General features: G+C 47.7%; 1 protein-coding gene across 1 annotated transcript in view; it reads left to right on the forward strand.

Moving 5' to 3' along the window:
- Positions 1-20,035, forward strand: part of RNF150 (ring finger protein 150) — a 189,662-nt gene that overhangs the window by 134,551 nt on the left and 35,076 nt on the right. The window contains exons 5-6 of the mRNA XM_036240766.1: positions 11,658-11,754; positions 18,763-18,973. Of these exons, the coding sequence (XP_036096659.1) occupies positions 11,658-11,754; positions 18,763-18,973 (308 nt within the window). The remainder of the gene's footprint in view (positions 1-11,657; positions 11,755-18,762; positions 18,974-20,035) is intronic.

Raw genomic sequence — 20,035 nt, forward strand, 5'->3', positions numbered from 1 at the left:
CTCAAAGCATCACAGTCAAGTTTTACTGAAAGCACTAAAAATAAACACTAGCCCCTTAAGAGGTTTTCCCCAGGGACCAGTCTGGTTTTTTTTTTGTTGTTGTTGTTGTTGTTTTGGTTTGTTTGTTTTTTTTGATGAGTCAAATGAACTGAACGTCTGTGTGGACAGAAAGTTCCAGCCTCTTTATGAGTAAAAGAAATTTACAGAATGTTGAAATGTGATCAGGATTCTGACGACGAGTCCTGTAACTCCAAGTGGAAAACAAGGGACGCTTTCTAGCCGGGCAGAAATGGTCTGTCCTGACCTTACCCCGGTGCCTGTGACATATCTTGATTAGGAACAGGTTTTTTTTCCAAGTTCCTTTTTTTGAAAACGGTGATAAATGTGGTTTTCCTAAGGTTTGACTTACTCTTTCAAGCTCATGTTATGCAAGTTCGTTTTTTGGGCATTATGTATATATGGATGTGATTTTAAAAATAACTTTCAAGGTTTCATTGCTAATAAATACATTTTGAAGAGAGAGAAAACTATAAAGAAGTAAACAAAAAATAATCTCACCACCCAGAAATAATTATTATTGATATTGGTATATTTAATTTTTATAATATAAGTAATATATAATATATATACACAAATATATATCTACACACACCATATATTATTATTATACATTGTATGTTGTTAAATAGATAATATATTTGTTAAACATTTTAGACTTGAGCCATTAATACAATTTTTATTCTACTTTTTTATTAAAAAGTTAGCATTTTCCATAATTAGGAATACTTTAAAATATCTTAGTGGTTGCAGAGTAGCACATTATTGGAGTTTAGTTAACTGCCCTCCTGCTGTTCTGCATTTAAATTGCTCTCAGTTTTCATCATTATAAAATCATTACCTTAATTGTTTATATATTTTTTCTATATTTAGATCCCTTTGGATACATTCCTAAAAGTGGAGTTACTGGGTCAAAGTGGTGTTCAAGGACCTTGATAACTCTTGTCCTATTGCTTTCCTGAAAGGTGCTAATGGTTACGGCCACTAGTGGGATGCGAGAACACTTACGTTAGTGTCCCTTTGGGACTGCGAGGTAGAACATTTTAAACATCTTTCTCATCTGATAGCCAAATACAAAGGCAGCACTAGTTTTCATTCTCGTGTCTTTGAGTTCTCTGAGACAGTACGACAGTACTGTTGACTGACAAGCTCTTCATGTATCATATTATATCTCATCTAAATCATTATTGGCTATAAGATGCTTACTAATTTTAAAAATGTTGAAATGTGTGTGGGTGGGGAATGGTATGGCCTAGAATTGATAACATGTAATATTAACTATTTTTAAATTTGTGTCTTTATATTTTTAGTAAACAGTGCTTTTTCTCATTTGAATATTTTACATTGTTTTGATAATGCTTTTTGACTAAAGGTAAAAAAAATATGACTTTTTATCTTGATTCATTTTATCTCTTTCTCTTCATACTTCCCTATCAAGAAATAAAATAACATCAAGTAACTACATTTTGAAAAACGTATCTGAAATGTATGTTGGTGTAAAGCATTCCACTCAGTAGGCATTGTTCATGAAAACCATTATTTTAAAAACTCATACTGCCAGGAACAGAACACCTCTGCCACATTCAAAGTTACATAGCACGGTGGGAGTTTCAAATGTCACCACTGCTTTGGAAATGTGACAGTTTCTACTCAAGTTAAACATACACCACCCTCTAACCTAGTAATTCCACCCTTGGACATATACCCGGGAAAAATGAACGCGTACATTCACAGAAAGACTTGTACAAGAGTTGTTATAGCACACGTATTTATAATAGCCAAAAAATGAAAACGAGCCAAATGTCTGACAACAGAAAAATGCATAAACAAATTAGTGTACATAATATACATGCAATGGAATAGCAAGCAAGCAGCATTAAAAAACAATGTCTATTTATAAGTCTACATCAAAACACATATGAACCTGAAAACATTATGTTAAGCAAAAAAAAAAAAAAATGAGCCCATTTTATGAAATTCAATCACAAGCAAAGCTCATCTGTGCTGACAGTTGTAATGGTGGGTACATGGCAGGGAGTGGGTATGGACTGGTAAGGGGCAGGAGAGGTCTCTCTGGGCTGATGTAAACTGCGTATCTTCCTCTGAGTAGTGTGTCCATAAACATATACATACTTCCATCATCGAGCTTTCTCAAGATTTAGGCAGTGTTTATACCTACACTTAAAATAATGGGGGAAAAGTTTTAAATACCAAAGACGCTATGCTGTGGGCTTAAAAAGAATAGCTCACTTCGTGCTTTAGTCAAAATTACATAAATTTTAAGTCCAAATTGTGCGGATAACTTTTCTTTGGTTCCTTTGGATTTGTGTGTGTACCCAGCCAGAAATGAGGTGCGTCACTTCATCTGCGGGGTGAGAGGAAGTAGGAAAGGAGCTGACAGTGCTGGTGAGCTGACTGGTGGGTGACTTTCTGTCATATTTCAACAGAGCAAACACCCTCTTAGGAAAGAAGGCTTGAACTGTAATAACCTCGGTAAAGATGGCATTCTGACTTCAAATGTCCTGATCCCCAGTTATATTAATCAGCTAGGCAGACGGGACCAGTGCCAGCCAGCTTTGCTGCCCCAGCCAAATGATATAATTAGACCGGGGTCAAGTTCGCAGCACCGAGCCTCCCTCGGCCTGAGGAGGGAGGGAGACCAGCTATGCAGGGAGGCTTTGGCAATTCCCTCGTAACTTGTGTTCCCCAAGGATCGATTTCTTCCACTGTAGCTAAGAAAAGAAACTGTTTAGTAGCAGGAGGATCTGATGTAGTCTCTTAGTTTTTAAAGTTGTGTTGGTTTTTCTTGACTGCTGTTTAAATCCATTGTTGTGGGCAACGGGGCGAAGTAAGCAACTGTTTCTTACAATGCTTTAACTTCGAAAAGCACTCTCCTAGGTACAAAGCTCTTTTACATATAATAGCTAATCGGTATCACAATAGTCTGTAATTTGAAGGAGCAGGTGCCAGTCATGTCTTATTATTGTAATTTAAAAACAACAACAACAGAAAATAACCTTAACTCAGAGAGGTAGGTCACAGGGCCTAAAGCAAAGCCAGGTTTTCTGACTTCTGAGGCCGTTTTCCACTGTACCACTGCCTGTGGATCAGACACCTTGGTCCCATCCCCTGCGGCCCCGTGAGGGTGCTGTGCTCTCAACTCTGGGGATATGGTTTGGACTAAGAACCTGCCTCAGAAACCCCCATCTCCCTCTACGCCACACGTCTGAGAACCCCAAGCAAACAGATCCCGTCTAGCCCGGCGGTAAGGATTTCCCTTCTCCACCGTGAGTCCCAGCTGGTTATTAGGGCCTGAGAACAGCTAGTGGTGAGCTGTAACTTTCTTCCCCCTCCTCCTGCAGGCGCACCTGCTCACCCAGCATCCCCGCCTGCCTCAGCAAAGGAATTGTGTGTCCACACCACCAGAATAGGCCGCTGCTGGCTCCCTCTCTCCCTTTCCTGTGCTCCTGATTTTAAACAATGTTTACTCAAATAGAGGGGCTCGGGGAATGCCGTTTCTCATCATGGGGCTAAACATTTCAGACCAAACCCAGTGGCAGAGTCGCCCCCACGGGGAAGCACTGGTTTAGCTGGACGGGGTTTATGGCAGGAGGGACCGTGTCTGCTGAGCTGGCCCGATTCACACCAGGCCCCGGAACGCAACCTGGTGACCGCTGTAAGGACTTTGTCTAAGGAGACCGAGAAAGATGAGACAGTGTGGAAGGGATTCACTTAATGACAAGAAGTTTATCGTCACAAGGAATGAGGGGATGTCTGGCTCAGGTCCTTGATTATTTCCCTCACCGTTCATACCTCTTTCCCACTCAGTCCATCGAGATGGTTTCAGAATGCTAATTTGGACCCACCCTTTCCAGGTGTACGTCCTGTTCTAAAATCGAGCTTTGCACCCAGTGAGTTTCTGCTGCACGGCACCAGCTGGACCGTGGAGCGTGTCCGTCCCTCCTCCTCAGCTTTCTTTCCTCCCGTGTCCACGTGTCCAAGCTCTTCCCATCCTTCAGTTTCCTACTTTCCTCTCGAAGTAACTGCCCCCTTCCCTGAATTCTGGGGCACGTTTGCTTGTATCTATTTATCACCAGTTACTACCTTCACATGTTGTACTCACATCAGTTGAAATAGTTGATGTCGCAATCACCCACTGAACGCTAACTATCCAAGTACTTTACAAACAAGTATTTAGTTCTTACGACGAGCCTCCGAGGTGTTTCACCAGTCAGGATAGGCTGGGCTTTGCCCCAGCAGAAGCAAACAGAATCCCTCCAACCCTCCGTGGCTTCGCCCAGCATCCCGTGTCTGCCGTGTGTCCGCGGGGACCGTCCCCTCAGCCAGTCAGCCTGGCGAGCAGTCACCCTCCCCAACATCGTTCGTGGACAGGTCAGTAATAAGTGCCGTGGCCGGAGGTGCAATGTGCTATTTCTCTTCACAACGTGTTGGCCAGAATGAGGCACATGCCCACAGCTACCGCCAGGAGAAGCCGTCCCCTTCCCTGTGCCTGGAAGACACAGCCAGTGGACTGGAGGGACAGTGCCCATGGAGGCCTCAGATCGGCACTGTCGTCATCCTCACTGATAATGAAGGAGGTAGGGCTCAGAGGCGCCGGGGATTGTCCCAGGACAGTCAGCCGAGACGAAGAATGAAAACTGCTTCACCCCTGACACGTTAACCTGCACCCGGGGCGGACTGTCTTCCCAGGAGCCGGTCACGGACTAAAACCCTCACCAGCAGGACCCCGTCCGAGTCACCCCTGTAGCTCCCGATGCCCAGCGCAACGCTCTGCAAAAGCCGTACAACGTCCCCTGGGACACCCATGAATTTGTTCTTCTCTGTTGATTTCCCTTCTTTCTCTCAGAACCCCAATTCCCCGGAGCGGGTTCTGCTGTCGGCTTGGAACCTCTTTGACAATACACAGGAGTCTTCGCACTCAGACATCCTCCTGTGTGCCTGAGAAATCCACCTGCCGTTCCCCACCGAAGCTCTTTTCTGACTGACGGGGCGGGGGTTCAACCTGCCGGTTTGCGTAAGGCAGCGCCGGAGAAAGTGTAGAGAGCGTCCGTGGCACACGGAGTGCCCGGGTGGCTAGTGACTGGGCCGCAGGCCTGGCATTTGGGTCAGAAAAAGATGATGTGCAGAAAAGCCAGCGATGTCCGTGTGATTCTCAAAGCCAAGGCCGTCGAATGCTGGCAGGTGCCATCCTCCCTGAATTCACTTGGTTGTAGGAGCATTTCGACGAATGAGGACATCGATGCGAGCAATTCAGACTTCTTTGTCCTCCGGGTAGGAATGGCAGGTGGCACACGTTTCTCCTGTGCCGTGCCCATCGACGCTGGGCTCAGTCAGCACTGACGGTGCCACCACCACTGCCATTTCCGTCATTCTCACCGAGTAACGCTGTGCCCAGGTCCATAAGTCAGTGCCCCAGAGTGAGACTTGCACGGGAGGAATGGCCCGGGTGACATCTGCCTGGCTGTCGAGGCAGAGCCGGCTCATCAACACCCAGAACGACCTCATGCGGAGCCCCTGGCCCCCAGAAGAAGGCAGAGACTGGTCGTATTTTAGAGTCCCTGAGAATGAGGGAACTGCTTCGAGACGAGCTCAGCGCACTTGCGGGGACCTGCGTTGATGTTCGTTACATGGTGGCTCGGGGCGTGTGAACTCGGGGAGGTCTTTTCCGCGAACAGTGCTGAGCCCTGCTATTCCAGGGACACTGCTGGGCTGTGCACACAGAAGCGCTTTGTCGCTGCGGTCAGAGGTGTCACGGGCTCACTCGGGACATAGCAGTAAGCCAGGGGACCCGAGCCTTGGAGGGCTGTGCTCATTGTGTATCGCTGGGTCCATTCTGGTGGGTCAGTGCCCGAGCTGCACCAGTGGTTAAAGTCGTTTTAATGTCACCCCTACACAAACAAGTGATTCAAAAACACACACAAAAAATGCCAAACACCATGATACTCTAGCGTCTTACACAGCGTTCCAAGGGTCTGTGTCCTCTGTCCTTGAATGGTCATACGCGTCCTCTGAAAGGTTATCCCCAACAGTGATAGTACTTCAAAGGGCTGCTATGGCAATTGAAGGGCAGTGTCATAGAGTAGCCAAGGTCACGAAGCCAAGGCTGGTCCTCAAGCCCTGAAAACCAGGGCACGTCCTCAGCAGCTGCAACAAATGGGGGAGCAGAGGGGGCAGAGGAGAAGAGCCGAACTCTCCGCGGCAGAGCTGGGGGAAGAGGTGGGCTGTCAGGGAGAGAAGGGACTCAGCTGTGACGTGGCGGGAGTGTGGGTGAACAGGGGCCGGCAGAGTGACGGGGCTGCTCTGTTGCTGCGCTCAGGGACTTTGACTTTGCGCTTGGGCGATGGGAGCCGCTGAAGCATTGGAAGGGGGGGAGGGGTAACCTGCTTGGGTTTCAGAAAGCTCAGGCAAGAGAGAGAAGCCAGACCACGTCCAGAAGAACCTTGACAAAAAAGTGGATGTTCCTCTCTGGGACACTTCGTGATCCAAGTGTGAAAATTCGGTGGAAAGCTGCGGGGCAGGTCGCTTGAGCAGGCGGAGAAGGAAGGGGGAGAGCAGAGCCTCAGGGACCTGTCATCCTTTTCCCGGGCAAACCGAGCGGACTGGTGTCAGGATAGCCTGGTGAGCCGGGATTGGAAAGCACTGTCCTTCCGGAGCACAGTGAGACCCTATACAGCAGCAGTTCTCAACCTGGGGGTCGTGACCCCTTTGGGGGTCGAACAACCCTTCCACAGGGGTCGCCTAAGACATAACGTAGCAAAATTACAGTTATAAAGTAGCAACGAAAATAATTTTATGGTTGGGGGTCACCACAACATGAGGAACTGTATTAAAGGGTCACGGCATGAGGGAGGTTGAGAGCCACTGCAAAAGGCTGATCACTTTTCCCTTTGGTTTTGCCCGATCCCCAGCCTCTGTACTGCCTCCTTGAAGCTGGAGCACGGAAATACACCTGCAAAGAATAACGCTCTGAATTTCTCCAACGGCCATACACCTGCCGGTGACAGTTTATTGGGGGAGGCGGGGCAGGAAGGGCAGGGGACCTGGGAAAGACACCTGCTGAAGGACTGGGTGGGACTGGGTTTGGGTCCTAGTCTGCAGCTTACTAGCTGTTGGGGTGATTTAATTTACTTTAAGGGGCTTCTTCCACCTCCCTAAAAGGGGAATAATAATTTTTTACCTTATAGGGCCGTTTGTGAATTAACAATGTATGTTACTTGCCTGGAACATAGTAGGCATTCGGTAACCAGTAGGTATTGTTTATTAATTAAATTAAATTTGTTTTGTTAATTAAAAACTTGCTCTTATTTCATTGACAACTTTGCCAATAAGATTCCGAGGCTCTGAAGAAACATTTTGGCCGCCCATAGGCGCTTTGGAAGTGTCTTACTGAAATACTTCATGCTGCTGGGAGAATGGATTGTCATGTCCCCAGGACTCACATACTCGGAGGACCACATCACCGAGGGGAATGAAACACATGCACTGGCACCAAAATGAAAACCACGGGACCCTAATCTCAGTGGGAGGTGGCAGGGACTAATAGCTCAAAACAGGGAATGAAATGGAAAGGCCGGGACATCCCTTCCTTTTCCCGGTGGGGGAAAAATGTCATTCACGTGGGGTGGAATTCACACATTCAGGTAAAAGTTTGTAAACAAGAATCAATAGATGGGGAAACAGGTCTTGCTGGGTTTTCAGTACTGCTAGAAACGTGAGACCCTGTTTATTACCCAGCATCCTCTCGGCATCATTCTGTAGGTGCAGACATCAGGTTTTTCCAGTGTGCTTGCTAAACCCTTGCTTCCCTCCAGAGAGTAAGGAAGGAGAAGAGTTCGGCCAACCCCCTACAGTATTTCCAGCTTGAAGGATGGCTGAGATAGAAAGTCTTGTCCTGTTGCTTCTCCAGATGCACGTCCTCATCCAGCCTGTGTCAAAACACGGGAAGGGGCGCTGCTCTCCTGAGAACCTACCGGCGGGACAGTGGAGGTTGACTTGCCTTAGAGAAGTTTACTAAACTGTTGGTTTCTCTAAAGTCCAGATTCTGTCCCTGTTCCTCTGTTTATTTAGTCAAGTGACTTTTATTGTTCTTTCCATTTGGGAGGGAGAAATTGTTTTGCAGTCCAATGATAAGGATTCTTATTTGACCCGTTAACACGTAAAATGGTGATAGAAATGTCAGCTCATCATCCACACGATCCCCCCTTGTGTCATCTCAGCACCTTTTGTTTGTCCTTGGTTGTTCCTATGATGTTTTAAAAATTTCAGTTACTTGCTTTCAACATTTGAAAGTTTATTCTGAAGAGCAGAAATCACAGTAATAACTTAGTATCTAAAAATAAGATGCAATAGTGGTCTTGATAAGATTAATGGTCGCTTACCATTAAGGAGGACAAGACTTGTGATTTAATTTTTGTGGGCATTATTTATTCCCTCTCTTTCCCACGTACACACACACACACACACACACACTTCTTCACCTGCAAACTCCATACCTATAAGGGGAAATGTCACAGATGAGGACCTGAGTCTCAGATCTTAGACGTGCCTCAGATCAAACAGACAGAAAACGGATCCAGGAGCGTGGCCTTTCGATGGCCTTGGCATTTTCGTTCCCGAGGAACCCCCGCAGGGCTGTGGCACCGCCTTCAAGGAGGGACCTTGTGGTATTCACCTTTGCACCCAGCTCCTAGCGCAGACCAGAACGGACGGAACAAGGGAGTGACGCAGCTCCTACGTTATTTTAAGAAGGTGAATCCGGCGAGGAAGAGGGGACGAAGAGAACAGGGAAAGGCTGGTGGCCTGGAGACCAGTTTGGATGTTACTGGAGTAATGCAGGGAAAAGGTAACGGGACTGAATGAGGGAGCAGCACTGAGGAAAGAGACGCAATGAATGTGAAAGAAATTCTGCCTTGGCCGGTTTGGCTCAGCGGTTAGAGCGTCAGCCTGCGGTCCAGAGAGACCCGGGTTCGGTTCCCGCTAAGGGCATGTACCTCGGTTGCAGTTTGTCCCCGGCCCTGGTTGGGTCGTGCGGGTGGCGACCACTCGATGTGTCCCTTTCACGTCAATGTTTCTCTCTCTTCCTCTCTCTCCCTCCCACTCTATCTGAACAAAAAATGGAAAAATGTCCTTGGGTGAGGATAAAAAAGAGGGTGTCCGTGGGACTTGCTGACCACGTGCAGGCAGTGAGGAGTGCCGGGGCCTTTGATAAATATCCATCTAGGTAGCAAATACTTTTTGAGCATCATCTGTTGCAGGAACAGTTCTAGATGCTGGGATACAACAGTGATCAGGCAGACAAGGGTTTTGCTCTCATGGACTTGGTATTCTTGTTGGAGGGTGTATCGCTCCATTCTCCAGAGAACCCTATCTCTCACTGTGTATTTTCGAGGCGTTGGCTTCGTGACGTCGGGGCTGGCAAGTCTGAAATGTGCAGGGCAGGCCCGCAGGCTGGACACTGAGCTGGTGCTGCCTCCTTGAGCCAGAACGGCTTTTCTTAAAAAAGTTTTGCTCTTAAACCCTTTCAACTACTTAGAGGCCCACCTAGATTATTTGGGATAATCTCTTCTATTTAAAGTCAGCTGATTATAGATATTGATCACATCTACAGAATACCCTAGATTCGTGTTTGGTAGAACAGCCTGGCCCAGCTAACCCCAACCATCACAGAGGCTATAAAACAGGACGGTGAATGGAGAGAAATCCCCGAGGGTGTCAGAGAATAAGTACTGACTTCTGCGGCTTGGACACGCAGGAAGTCTTCTCCACGTGATCTTCATTTACAGATGAGGCCGTGAGACTTGGAGTTATTAAGTGACTTGTTTCAGCTGAAACAGCTAGTGACGGGCCCTCATTCTGACTCTGGCAGACACAACAGAGCCTGCCTCCCAGGGCTGGTCAGAGGGGCCAGAATGTTTGACTTGGTTCCCAGGAGGAACACCCGTGGTGAGCAAATCCAGATTAGGAACATGCCCCCCACCCCCCCCCAACGTAGAGCCTGAACAGAGGGAGGGAGGATTGCTTGGGGGCAGCAGTGGGGGAGAGGGGAGAGGAGGGAGGGGAGGAGGGTGGTTAAGCAGGCTGGGACTCTGTCTAGCCTCAGCCCCTCCCTCACTGGGCTGGCACCACCTCCTTCCAGTACCCAGCTCAGGACTTTGTCTGACCCAGTACTTCTGCCTAGAACACCCTCCTTCCCCTCCCCTCCCGTCAGGTGGATAATGTCCGTGCAGCCCTCCGGCCTCAGCTTCGGTGCTACATCTGGGAAACTCTCCTTGTTATAATCCTCCCAACCCCTATTCTACTAATGTGGTACTTAGCACTGTTGTCACTAAACAGTGTAGTTGTATTATTATCTTATTAGTGTTTGCCTGCCCTGTTCTCCTCCGTAAGGGAAGGGGCCCGGTCTCTAGCCTGCCAGCTCCCAGTGACGAACACAGTTCTTGGCAGACACCCCCTGCTGGCCGGAGGCACGGGTGGGGGAACGAATGAATGAGATCCATACCCCCCAAGCAGGGATTCTGCAGGGATTCTAAACAGCAATCCGCACACACAGTGACACACCCCAGATGCCACTCTCCTTTTGTCTCCTCGCCAGTCCCATCCTATTCCATGTACAGCTGATCCCAGCCCTGGCACGTGGGTCTCCCCCAGTTCAGTTTAAAGGTGGCCCTCCTGCACCCTTCTCTAATATGAGGGGTCCTTTGAGTACTGGGCCTGAAGCCACCTGACACAAAGGACAGGTGAGAAGGGTTAGCAGGGGAGGAGAGGGGAGCGCGGGCCCAGTGCGGGCGGGGCGGCACCGAGGAGAGGGGGTCCGGATGGGTGGAGTGCCCAGAGAGCCTCGCACTCCGCCGGACAGCTCTCTCCTTGCCCGGGCAGGCGTTCCTGACTGCTTCTGCCCGAGGTCTAGTCTTGTGAGTGAGAGACAAGCTTCTGACTCCAACAGCGAGTGTCTGAGTGGGGAGGGAGCGCCGTGAGGAGCTGCCCACATGCCCACGTGCACGGGAAATGAGGCGGCGTGGGGCCCATCAGCTGTGCCAACAGTGAAGGTCACAGCACCTTCCACTCTGGCTTCTGGTTTGACACCCAGCAGCCGTAACAACTTCAAAGGCCATTTGTGTCGTTAAATGCTTCCAGGAGCTCTTCTGCCCTTTATGTCAGACCCCAAATATTAATGGAGATGAGCCTTTATTTAGCCATTGTCTTCCGATTGTGGGGAAAGAAGTCCTGGGGTCATGTACACGTAGCGTCCATCATGTTACCCTGAAAGGTCTGTGCAAGGTTCTCCCCTTGAGTTCTTGCCGCAAACATCCTTCCTGTTGAGAAAGAGAAAAATCTCTGTTTCCACATTCTGTACATTTTCTGAAACTGGAATCCTGGAGGACACTCCTGGTACCCAGACAGATGTTGGCCTCATCGCTGTAGGGGTAACAGCAAGCACTTTGGCCCAGGTGTGAGGAGACGGAGGTTTGAGTCTTGACCCTGCCATGAGCAGCTGAGTGACCTTGGACAGGTCTGGGCTCAGGCGGACTCGGGAGTGTGTGCAGTTGCCGCCGCGCTAAGCTGTGTGGTTCTCATTGCAGGCATCTTTTCCACAAGTCCTGTGTTGACCCCTGGCTCCTAGACCATCGCACCTGTCCCATGTGCAAGATGAACATTCTTAAAGCCCTAGGGATCCCGGTAAGCACAGCACAGTCTACAGCATCGTCATGTCTGTCTTTCTGCATCACCCCCGCAGCAGGGAGAAAACGTCACCCCTGGCTTTTCTCTGTCCCCGCAATCCCCCAGCAGGGGCATCATCGGCTGAGGCCCTAAGAGAATGCCCGTGTCTGCAAACACTTCTCCTCTCGCTTCTCCTCAGTCTGGGAGCATCACGACCTTCTCCCCGTGTGCACTTGATCTGTCTGTGTCAAGGCGCTGCACCTGCAGCTCACGGCCTTCCTCCAGGCTGCCGTGAGGGGCGCTGGCGGGACACCACAGAGGCCTGGTGGGCCAGCTGTGCAGTCGTGACCCCTGCGCTGTCATCACAGAGGTCTGCAGGCCACACCTTCTAATTGTGCCCCAGTTACCTAGCTTTCAGAGGGAACCAGCTCACCCCACCCCGGGAGGAGGACAGCTGCTGGGAACCCAGCTCAGAGCTGCTGCTGAACTCAGATCTCTGCGGAGACTGGAGCTTCGTTCCAGTGTGAACCCCCAGCTGGGACCTCCGTTGTGTGTTTTATAAAATCGCATCTCTCCACTACTGCAAAGAGAACCCCACCAGCTGGCTGGCCTGACACCCCAGGGAAAGACTTTCCCAGGCCCATAGCAAGTGGAGCCCACAGGCTGGTGGTTGGTGAGACACCAGCTGCTGTGTGAGGGCAGGGAGCCAGCCAGGCCACCCCGTCCGAGGGCTGCACAGAGAGATGTCAGGAAAACGCAGGCCCTGGCTAAGAGAAGCCAGACAGGATGCAGAAACTGGCCTCCCCTCGCCCTCCACTGTGCCGAGCCTCCCTCTTGCCGCCCCTCACTACACTAAGGCAGAGTAAAGAGAATGGTAATGGTCCCGGGATGTCACCGAAGGAGGAAGGATCAGATCAGAAAGCAGAGGTTTTCTTTAATTCCAGCGGGCTACGCTAGGACTCTCAGAGTGACTCTGCTGGAAAGGGCACACTCCAGGCATGAGGAGGGCATGCACTGGCAGAATGTCTCCCCTGTACCAGCTGCCTTTTGCCGGCTGCACGCTGATTTTTACAGTGGATACCCCAGACACAAATCAATTTGTGTGACATTGGCTTTGGGCTAGGTTTTGAAGGCAGTGCATTAAATTTTTAGACCAGGGTTGTAAATGCATAATGCATTCAAGGTGAAAATCAATTACTGTGAACATGAAACATTAGTTAAAACTCAACTCCTCTACCAGACACTGGTGACTTAGAAAATCGACTCAGTGTTTGCACTTTGCTCATCCCTGGCTGCAACTGGTTCTTACAAGGGAGGGGCGGTGTGTGCGTGTGTGTGTGTGTGTGTGTGTGTGTGTGTGTGTGTGCTTGCACGGGGGTACATGTGTACGTGCGTCTTTGGTCTCCAGCATCTGTAGAACACGTACTCACAATTACAGGGAGACAGTCACATCACTCGACCTAGTTCCCATTGCTCAGGATACTTGCAAAGCTCCTGAGTGTCGATTCCAAGGCTCCTTCGGGCAATGGAACCAGATTTTGTACTAAATAGCATTTGGCTCCAGACTATTCCTGGGGAGGTGTAACTTCTCCAGAACCTACTTGTAAATAAATGAGTCGAGAAAACAGCTGTTAATTGTTTTTAAAACAGAATGATTAGGTGGCCAGGTGGCTTATTTCCAAAACTAGTAACATCGTGACTTTCAGCAGCTGGGGCTTCTGGCGGGGTTTCTACCTATCCAGTCTGGGTAGGATTTTACTTAGCATGCTTGACTTCCGGAAAAATAAACATCGGTAGCAACTTTTGAATTTTGCTAAGAATTCTTAAAGGCCAGCCAAACAGGAGTGTAACACCCGTCCAAGCTCGCCCCAGAACAGAGCATCCTCCCTGAGGAAGGCACGTGGATCACCCCGCTTCGCTGCCGAAGCACCTGGCTCCCCTCCTGCCTTCCTGCGGCTTCTGGAGGCCGATCCCGAAGTCTGCATCTGGGAGGAATCTGAGACGTTCCCACTCTGTCCTCCGTCACTGGGTAGCACCCTGCCTACATTACACCAAAGAGAGGACGTTTTCACTCCATCCTTAGAACTTCCCATGCCATTGGCCAAGCTCTCAGCCTTCTCTGCTAGAAAGCACGTCCTGTAGCTCACCGAGCCCTTTCTGTGCAGCTTATAGAATTGTTTTACAGTTCCTGAACTCCCACACTCCACGTCTTCTTAATCAAGGGAAGTTGAAAGGAGCCTGTCACTCTGGTCGTTGGTGCCTGTTGGTCCTTCATCTCTGTGTCCCTGACATAGGCCACGTGCTCAGGAGATGCTGTGTCATTGCAGCCCTTCCAAGGATTGATGAGATTCACCCTGATCCTCTTGTGAACAAGGTCCACTCACCAAATGTGATCCCGACCCACTAGATGCCCAAATACAGGGCAGGGTGTTTTGGTTTCCGTTGTTTTTAACTGAGTGTCCTGTGACTGCTATAAGGCAAATAAATATACGTTGAAAGCTAAGCGCTGGAAACATTTTCATTGTGTAAGTGGATTTCTCTAAAATGAACTAAAGAAGAAAGCACAGCTCAGGGCTCATGAAATTCCCATTACAGTGGGTATCTCTTTTCATTATATTTTGCCAGGATAAATAAAATGCAGGAATAAAAGGTGGGGGGACGGGGGGGAGTTATTGTCCGGAGTGTTTTCATCTCTTTGTCTGCCTTATAGTGCTTCACCCTCCCTTCTCTCCAGTCAGGTCTAGGTGTGTCTTTGTAAGACGAAACAACACAGGTTTCAGTGCATTGCCTGCAAGGTTCCCCATATAAACTGGGCTGTTCATATCCCAGCCAACACCTTCTCCTGTCGCTGTGACCCAGGTGTGAATAGGATGACTTTTTGATTGAAAAACCTGTGTCGCTGGTGCACTCACAAACCCCTGGCGATTTTGCAGCTGGCTTATTTGAGCAGTTTCTCCATACTAACCTGACTTTGAATACCTGTGTTTTGTTCACTTACAGATGGTATTTGACATCTTTTACTAAACATTCTGGCTGCAGTTTCTCTTAGAAGGATATAAATTGGGTTTCTTTACCAAAAAAATTTTAAAAAGGCTGTTCGATGAATCATTTAGAGTGAATATAAACTGTGAGATACAGTAAAGTTGGTATATTAAATATTATATCTAACCCAAATTATTGATGCCTGCTAATACTCAGTCTCACTGAGCTAATTCTTTCTCTTTTCTCTCCCTCCTCTGTTAAGTATATAATACTGTTCCTACTAGTCCACAAAGTAAAGGCAAACACCCTGCATCAAAACTAATGAAAGAGAGGTTTAGATAAAGAAATGAACTATATCAACAAGCAAACAGCATTTTGGAAAACATGTCAGTTATTATCACATATATGATTATATTCAGATGCCTATGGCCAAAAGAACCGCCCCATTATCCTCCTTGAAAAACCTTTTCCTCCCTCATACCTCACACAATGGGATTTGCTTAGAAGCATCTTTACATGGTGTAGGGGAAGAGAAAAAAATGTTTTTCCTCCTACCTTCCTAGGTTCTCCAGCTGAGGCCCTGTAAATTAGACTCATAAAAGATTAACAAGAGAAAATCAAACCGAAGTTTATTAACATGTGCATCACACATACACATGGGAACAGTTAGTGATGACTAACTCAAAGAGGTAGTTAGAACTTGAGCTTATATAGCATCTTCGAAAAAGAGCAATGAAATTTTAGAGAAATAGCAAGACAGAGGAAAGGAACTTTGAGTTTCTGATCAGCAAATTGTGAGGAGGTAAACAAGTGGGGGGAACTAACGGCAGACAAGGTCATGTTAGTAAGGTCTGTGCAGATCCCTTTCAGAGACGATTCCCAATCACTGGTGATAAGAATGTTCTCTTCCAGGTACAAAGAGGGGCACACCTTTGCAAGTTTATGTCCTGCTTTTAGGCATTTAGGGGGAGAACAGAGCATTTCTTTATCTACTTCTCAATTGTTTCAGCTCAAAATGACCCTTATGCCAATGTAGCCTATTTTGCTGTGGCATATTCTGCTGCCCTTCAGGAGAGTCCGTACCTTTGCACAGAGCTCGTCACTTTTTAAAGTATTTTTCTCAAATGCTCGCTTAATCTAGGGCAGATTCTAATGTCCCCAAGTTTTCAGAGCAATAAACTGAGCCTCAGATAAAATGTTCAAATTGGCATTTACTGGCCGCTTGGTAATTGTCAGGCACTGTGTGAAGTCTTGGATCCGAGAGCAATACAATGTAGCTGAGTCCTTTAACAAGCGTGTGTCTCACTCACGGAACCTAAAACACTGAACTCATAGAACAGAGTGGGTAGGTGGTCGCCAGAGGCAGGGGCTGGTGAAATGTGTGAAGGTGGTCAAAAGGTACAAACATACACCCGGCTGGTGTGGCCAGGCGGATTGAGTGTCATCCCATGGACTGAGAGGCCCTGGTTCGATTCCCAGTCAGGGCACATGCCTGGGTTGAGAGCTCGATCCCCAGTACGGGGTGTGCAGGAGGCAGCTGATCGATGTATCTCTCTCACATCGGTGTTTCTATCTCTCCCTTCTCTCTCTAAAAAAATCAGTTAATAAAAACATATTTTTAAAAAGGTACAAACAGCCCTGGCTAGTTTGGTTCAGCAGTTAGAACATCAGCCCACGGTCCAGAGAGATCCGGGTTCAGTTCCCGCTAGGGGCACGTACCTCGGTTGCAGTTTGTCCCCGGCCCCAGTTGGGGTTGTGTGGGTGGCAGCCAGTCGATGTGTCTCTCTCACATCGATGTTTCTCTCTCTCTTCATCCCTCTCTCCCTCTTGCTCTATGAATGCAAAAAGTGTCCTCAGATGAGGATTAAAAAAAAAGAAGTGCAAACATCCAATTATAAATAAGTTCTAGGGATGTAATGTACAGCATGACTGTAGTTAACAATACTTATTAACTGTTTTGTATATTTGCAAGTTGCTGAGACATTAGCTCTGAAAAGTTCTCATCACAAGAAAATTAAAAACGTAACTAAGTGAGATCATGGATGTGAACTGACTGTGGTGCTTATTTGTATCAGATCATGATGTTATACGCTTTAAACTAATACCACATAACATGTTCATTATATCTTAATGAAACTGGAAATTTTAAGAAATGCAGACTAGTAAATGAGACAAACGCAGCGACCAGTGAGCGCAACAGCGTGGGGGGGGGGGGTGTTACCGAGGTGTAGTACTGAAGAGGACACCTGGGAGGGAACGCTGCTCGGAAAAGGTAACATTTGGACTGGGAACTGAGGGGTGATTAGGAGCTCACCAGGAGGGTTAGTTTGAGACTTCGGGTTGGGACAGGGGAGGAAGGTGACTGGGGCCAATGTCACCCTGCGTGGAGGATCAGCATGAGCTGAAGCTCTGAGACAGGCACTGTGTGGTGCTTGGTGTGTGTCCGGAGGCTACAGGTGAGGCCCCAGGAGCAGGCGGGCGAGGCTGCAGAAGGCCCGTTCTGCCATACTAAGGCTGAAACGCATTCTTTCGAAGAATCATACCTGTGTTCTTAAAAAAAGAGTGCTCTGGTGAGAAAGTGGAACATGGGCTGGCTGGGGAGGAGACTGTAGGGAGATTAGACCAGTTATAGGAAGAGAAATGTTCATACGCAACTGCTCACGTCCAATGTCACAATCGGTGAATTTGGTAGACCAGCCATTCCATGAAGTGACTGTCGACAACTTGAAATTCAGTGAATTGACTCACGTTCATTAGAGAAAAAGAAGCAAAAAGAAAAGAGAATACAGAAAAAAGGGGAATGAGCGGAATCTGAGGGTTGTATGAGGTGGAGATTCCCAGCTGACAGTGGGAACACAGGTGTGGTGCTCGGGAGACTGAGGGGGAACACTGGGACAAGAGTCCAGCTCTTGGAGCATGAGCTGTAGATTTTCTCTTTTAATGAACTTATAACACGATGTAATCAGTGTCAGTAATCCTACACACCTTGTTCTTTATCCATGGGGAGTGCAAAACCATTTAATTATCGTCACTCAAGGCAATGTTGACGTTCAGACTGGAGCAAAACCAAAAAATAATAGCTATTCTTAGTATTTCACAAGCTCTCTCTTTCTCCACCACCACCTTTTTAATGAGTTTGGGTGGAGGTTAACAACTAAAAGTCATTTTAAAAGCTGGTTATGGAAGAGATATAAATATATTCAATGTCACTTCAAACACTAGAACTAAGACCAAAGAGTAAAACTTGGCACGTTGCCCAAAATGGAACAGTCTAGCGAAGCTGAACAACACAGGCTGCCTGGCAAAGCAGGGGGTTCTCAAGTCTGTGTCGTTCGAGTGGATACTGGGGGAAGAGTCCTGAGAAGATGGGTAGCTGCACCCAATGGTCTCACCCTAGTGTCATGATTCTCAGACTTGCATTTGGAGGATTTGACAGATGTCCGATCAATTGCATGTTAAGTAAATAGGGCTTTTTTTCTATAGCTGGTTTTTGGCTTATGTTTAACAACAACAAGAACAACAAAATAGCTTCACCTTGTACTGTGTGTGTGTGTGTGTGTGTGTGTGTGTGTGTGTGTGTGTATCTGATGAACAATTCACAATGAATCAGAGTCTATACCCCTCTCATGTCATCAGTACATTTGCAAATAACGCATGGTTCTTTGGGGTCATTATCAGCCTGTTGGTACTTCCTAGATGAGGAATACACACTCTGCATAAGGAAGGGCTATCATTATAAATAAATACCATGTTATTGCCCATAAGTAATTATATTAATGTATGTATATTAATATTAATAATGGATATTGCTACTCCTGGAATTAAAACCTTGTATGTAGATCTAAGTGGAACCTTTGGAAAGGAAATTTTGGAAGATGTCATGTTCATTATGCAACTTTATGTAGAAATTTTTTAATGAAATGGTTCAGGAAGAAAGCAGTCAAGAAGTTGCTTTTCCATCAAGACAAAATATCTAGACTATAGACGTTTGGCCTCTAACTGGATGGCACACACTAAGAATTGGTTCTTTTCTGCTCCTCTCAGCCCAATGCCGACTGCATGGACGACCTGCCCACTGACTTCGAGGGATCCCTGGGAGGCCCACCAACCAACCAGATCACAGGCGCAAGCGACACGACCGTAAATGAAAGTTCAGTCACTCTGGACCCCGCTGTCCGGACTGTGGGAGCCTTGCAGGTGGTCCAGGACACAGACCCCAGTCCACAGGAGGGAGAGGTCATCTTCTCTACCAACAGTAAGTTCTGTGCTTAACAGGGCCATAGTCAAAAGGGCTGTTGCCTTGTGGGAGTAGGAAAATGAATTATTTCCTTGAGAAGACAAAAAGAGATTCGGGTTAAACCACACCTGATAGGCCCCGAGAAGCCCAGCGGTTTCCAGAGCCGGCTGGGCGGACGGCACACCTGGCTCTGTCTGCCCACAGCTCTGTGCGCACACGAGCGACCTGAAGCAGGTAGGCCGGTGGGTCTGGCCTCGAGAATGGAGCGCAGGTGACAAAGCAGCTGTAGGGGACGCTCAGTAAAACTGGGCTAGGGTGCTGGTCTGGACTGCATGCAGGACGGTGCTCCCCTGCTGCCGCAGGGCTCAGGTGTAAATGACACCCCTTTAGACGGGCACTTTCCCCGTACAACCTAGACCCCGGTGCACGCAGCATATTAAAATACCTTCGGGGCCTTGGAGACCAGGAGTCACGGGTTCGATTCAGGCCAAGGGCATGTATGTGGCTGGGTTGTGGTTTGTCCCCGGCCCCGGTTGGAGTCGTGTAGGCGGCAGCCACTTGATGTGTCTCTCTCACACCAATGTTTCTCTCTCTCTCTTCCTCCCTCTCTCCCTCCTATCTGACGATAAATACAAGAATGTCCTCAAGTGAGGATTAAAAAAATAAATAAAATAAAATAAAATAAACATGAAAAGTCCTTCAAGATAGATTTTGATGCCTTTGTTTTGAAGGTTTAGAGTGTTGCTGTCCAATATTAACAATGCAACCCACGAAAACAGTTTTACATTTTCTACAGGCACACTAAAAAATGGGTGAAGTTCATTTTAGTAATACTTTTAACCCAGTGTATCCAAAACATTTAACTCTTCAGTACTAACTCAAATCTGGTGAGCACGCTACACCTACAGCACTTCCCAGATGCACACGCCCATTTCCGGTGCTCGGGACCATGTGTGGCCAGTGGTCTTGTACGAGAGGACACACTTCGAATCCCAGTAATTTAGGGATGGAAGAACTTGAAGGTAACTTAATTTTTACCATGATAACCTTTTACCATGAGAAAATTGTGGCCCAGAGGAG

Source organism: Molossus molossus, unplaced genomic scaffold (assembly GCF_014108415.1).
Source record: "Molossus molossus isolate mMolMol1 unplaced genomic scaffold, mMolMol1.p scaffold_m16_p_4, whole genome shotgun sequence".
Lineage (NCBI taxonomy): Eukaryota > Metazoa > Chordata > Mammalia > Chiroptera > Molossidae > Molossus > Molossus molossus.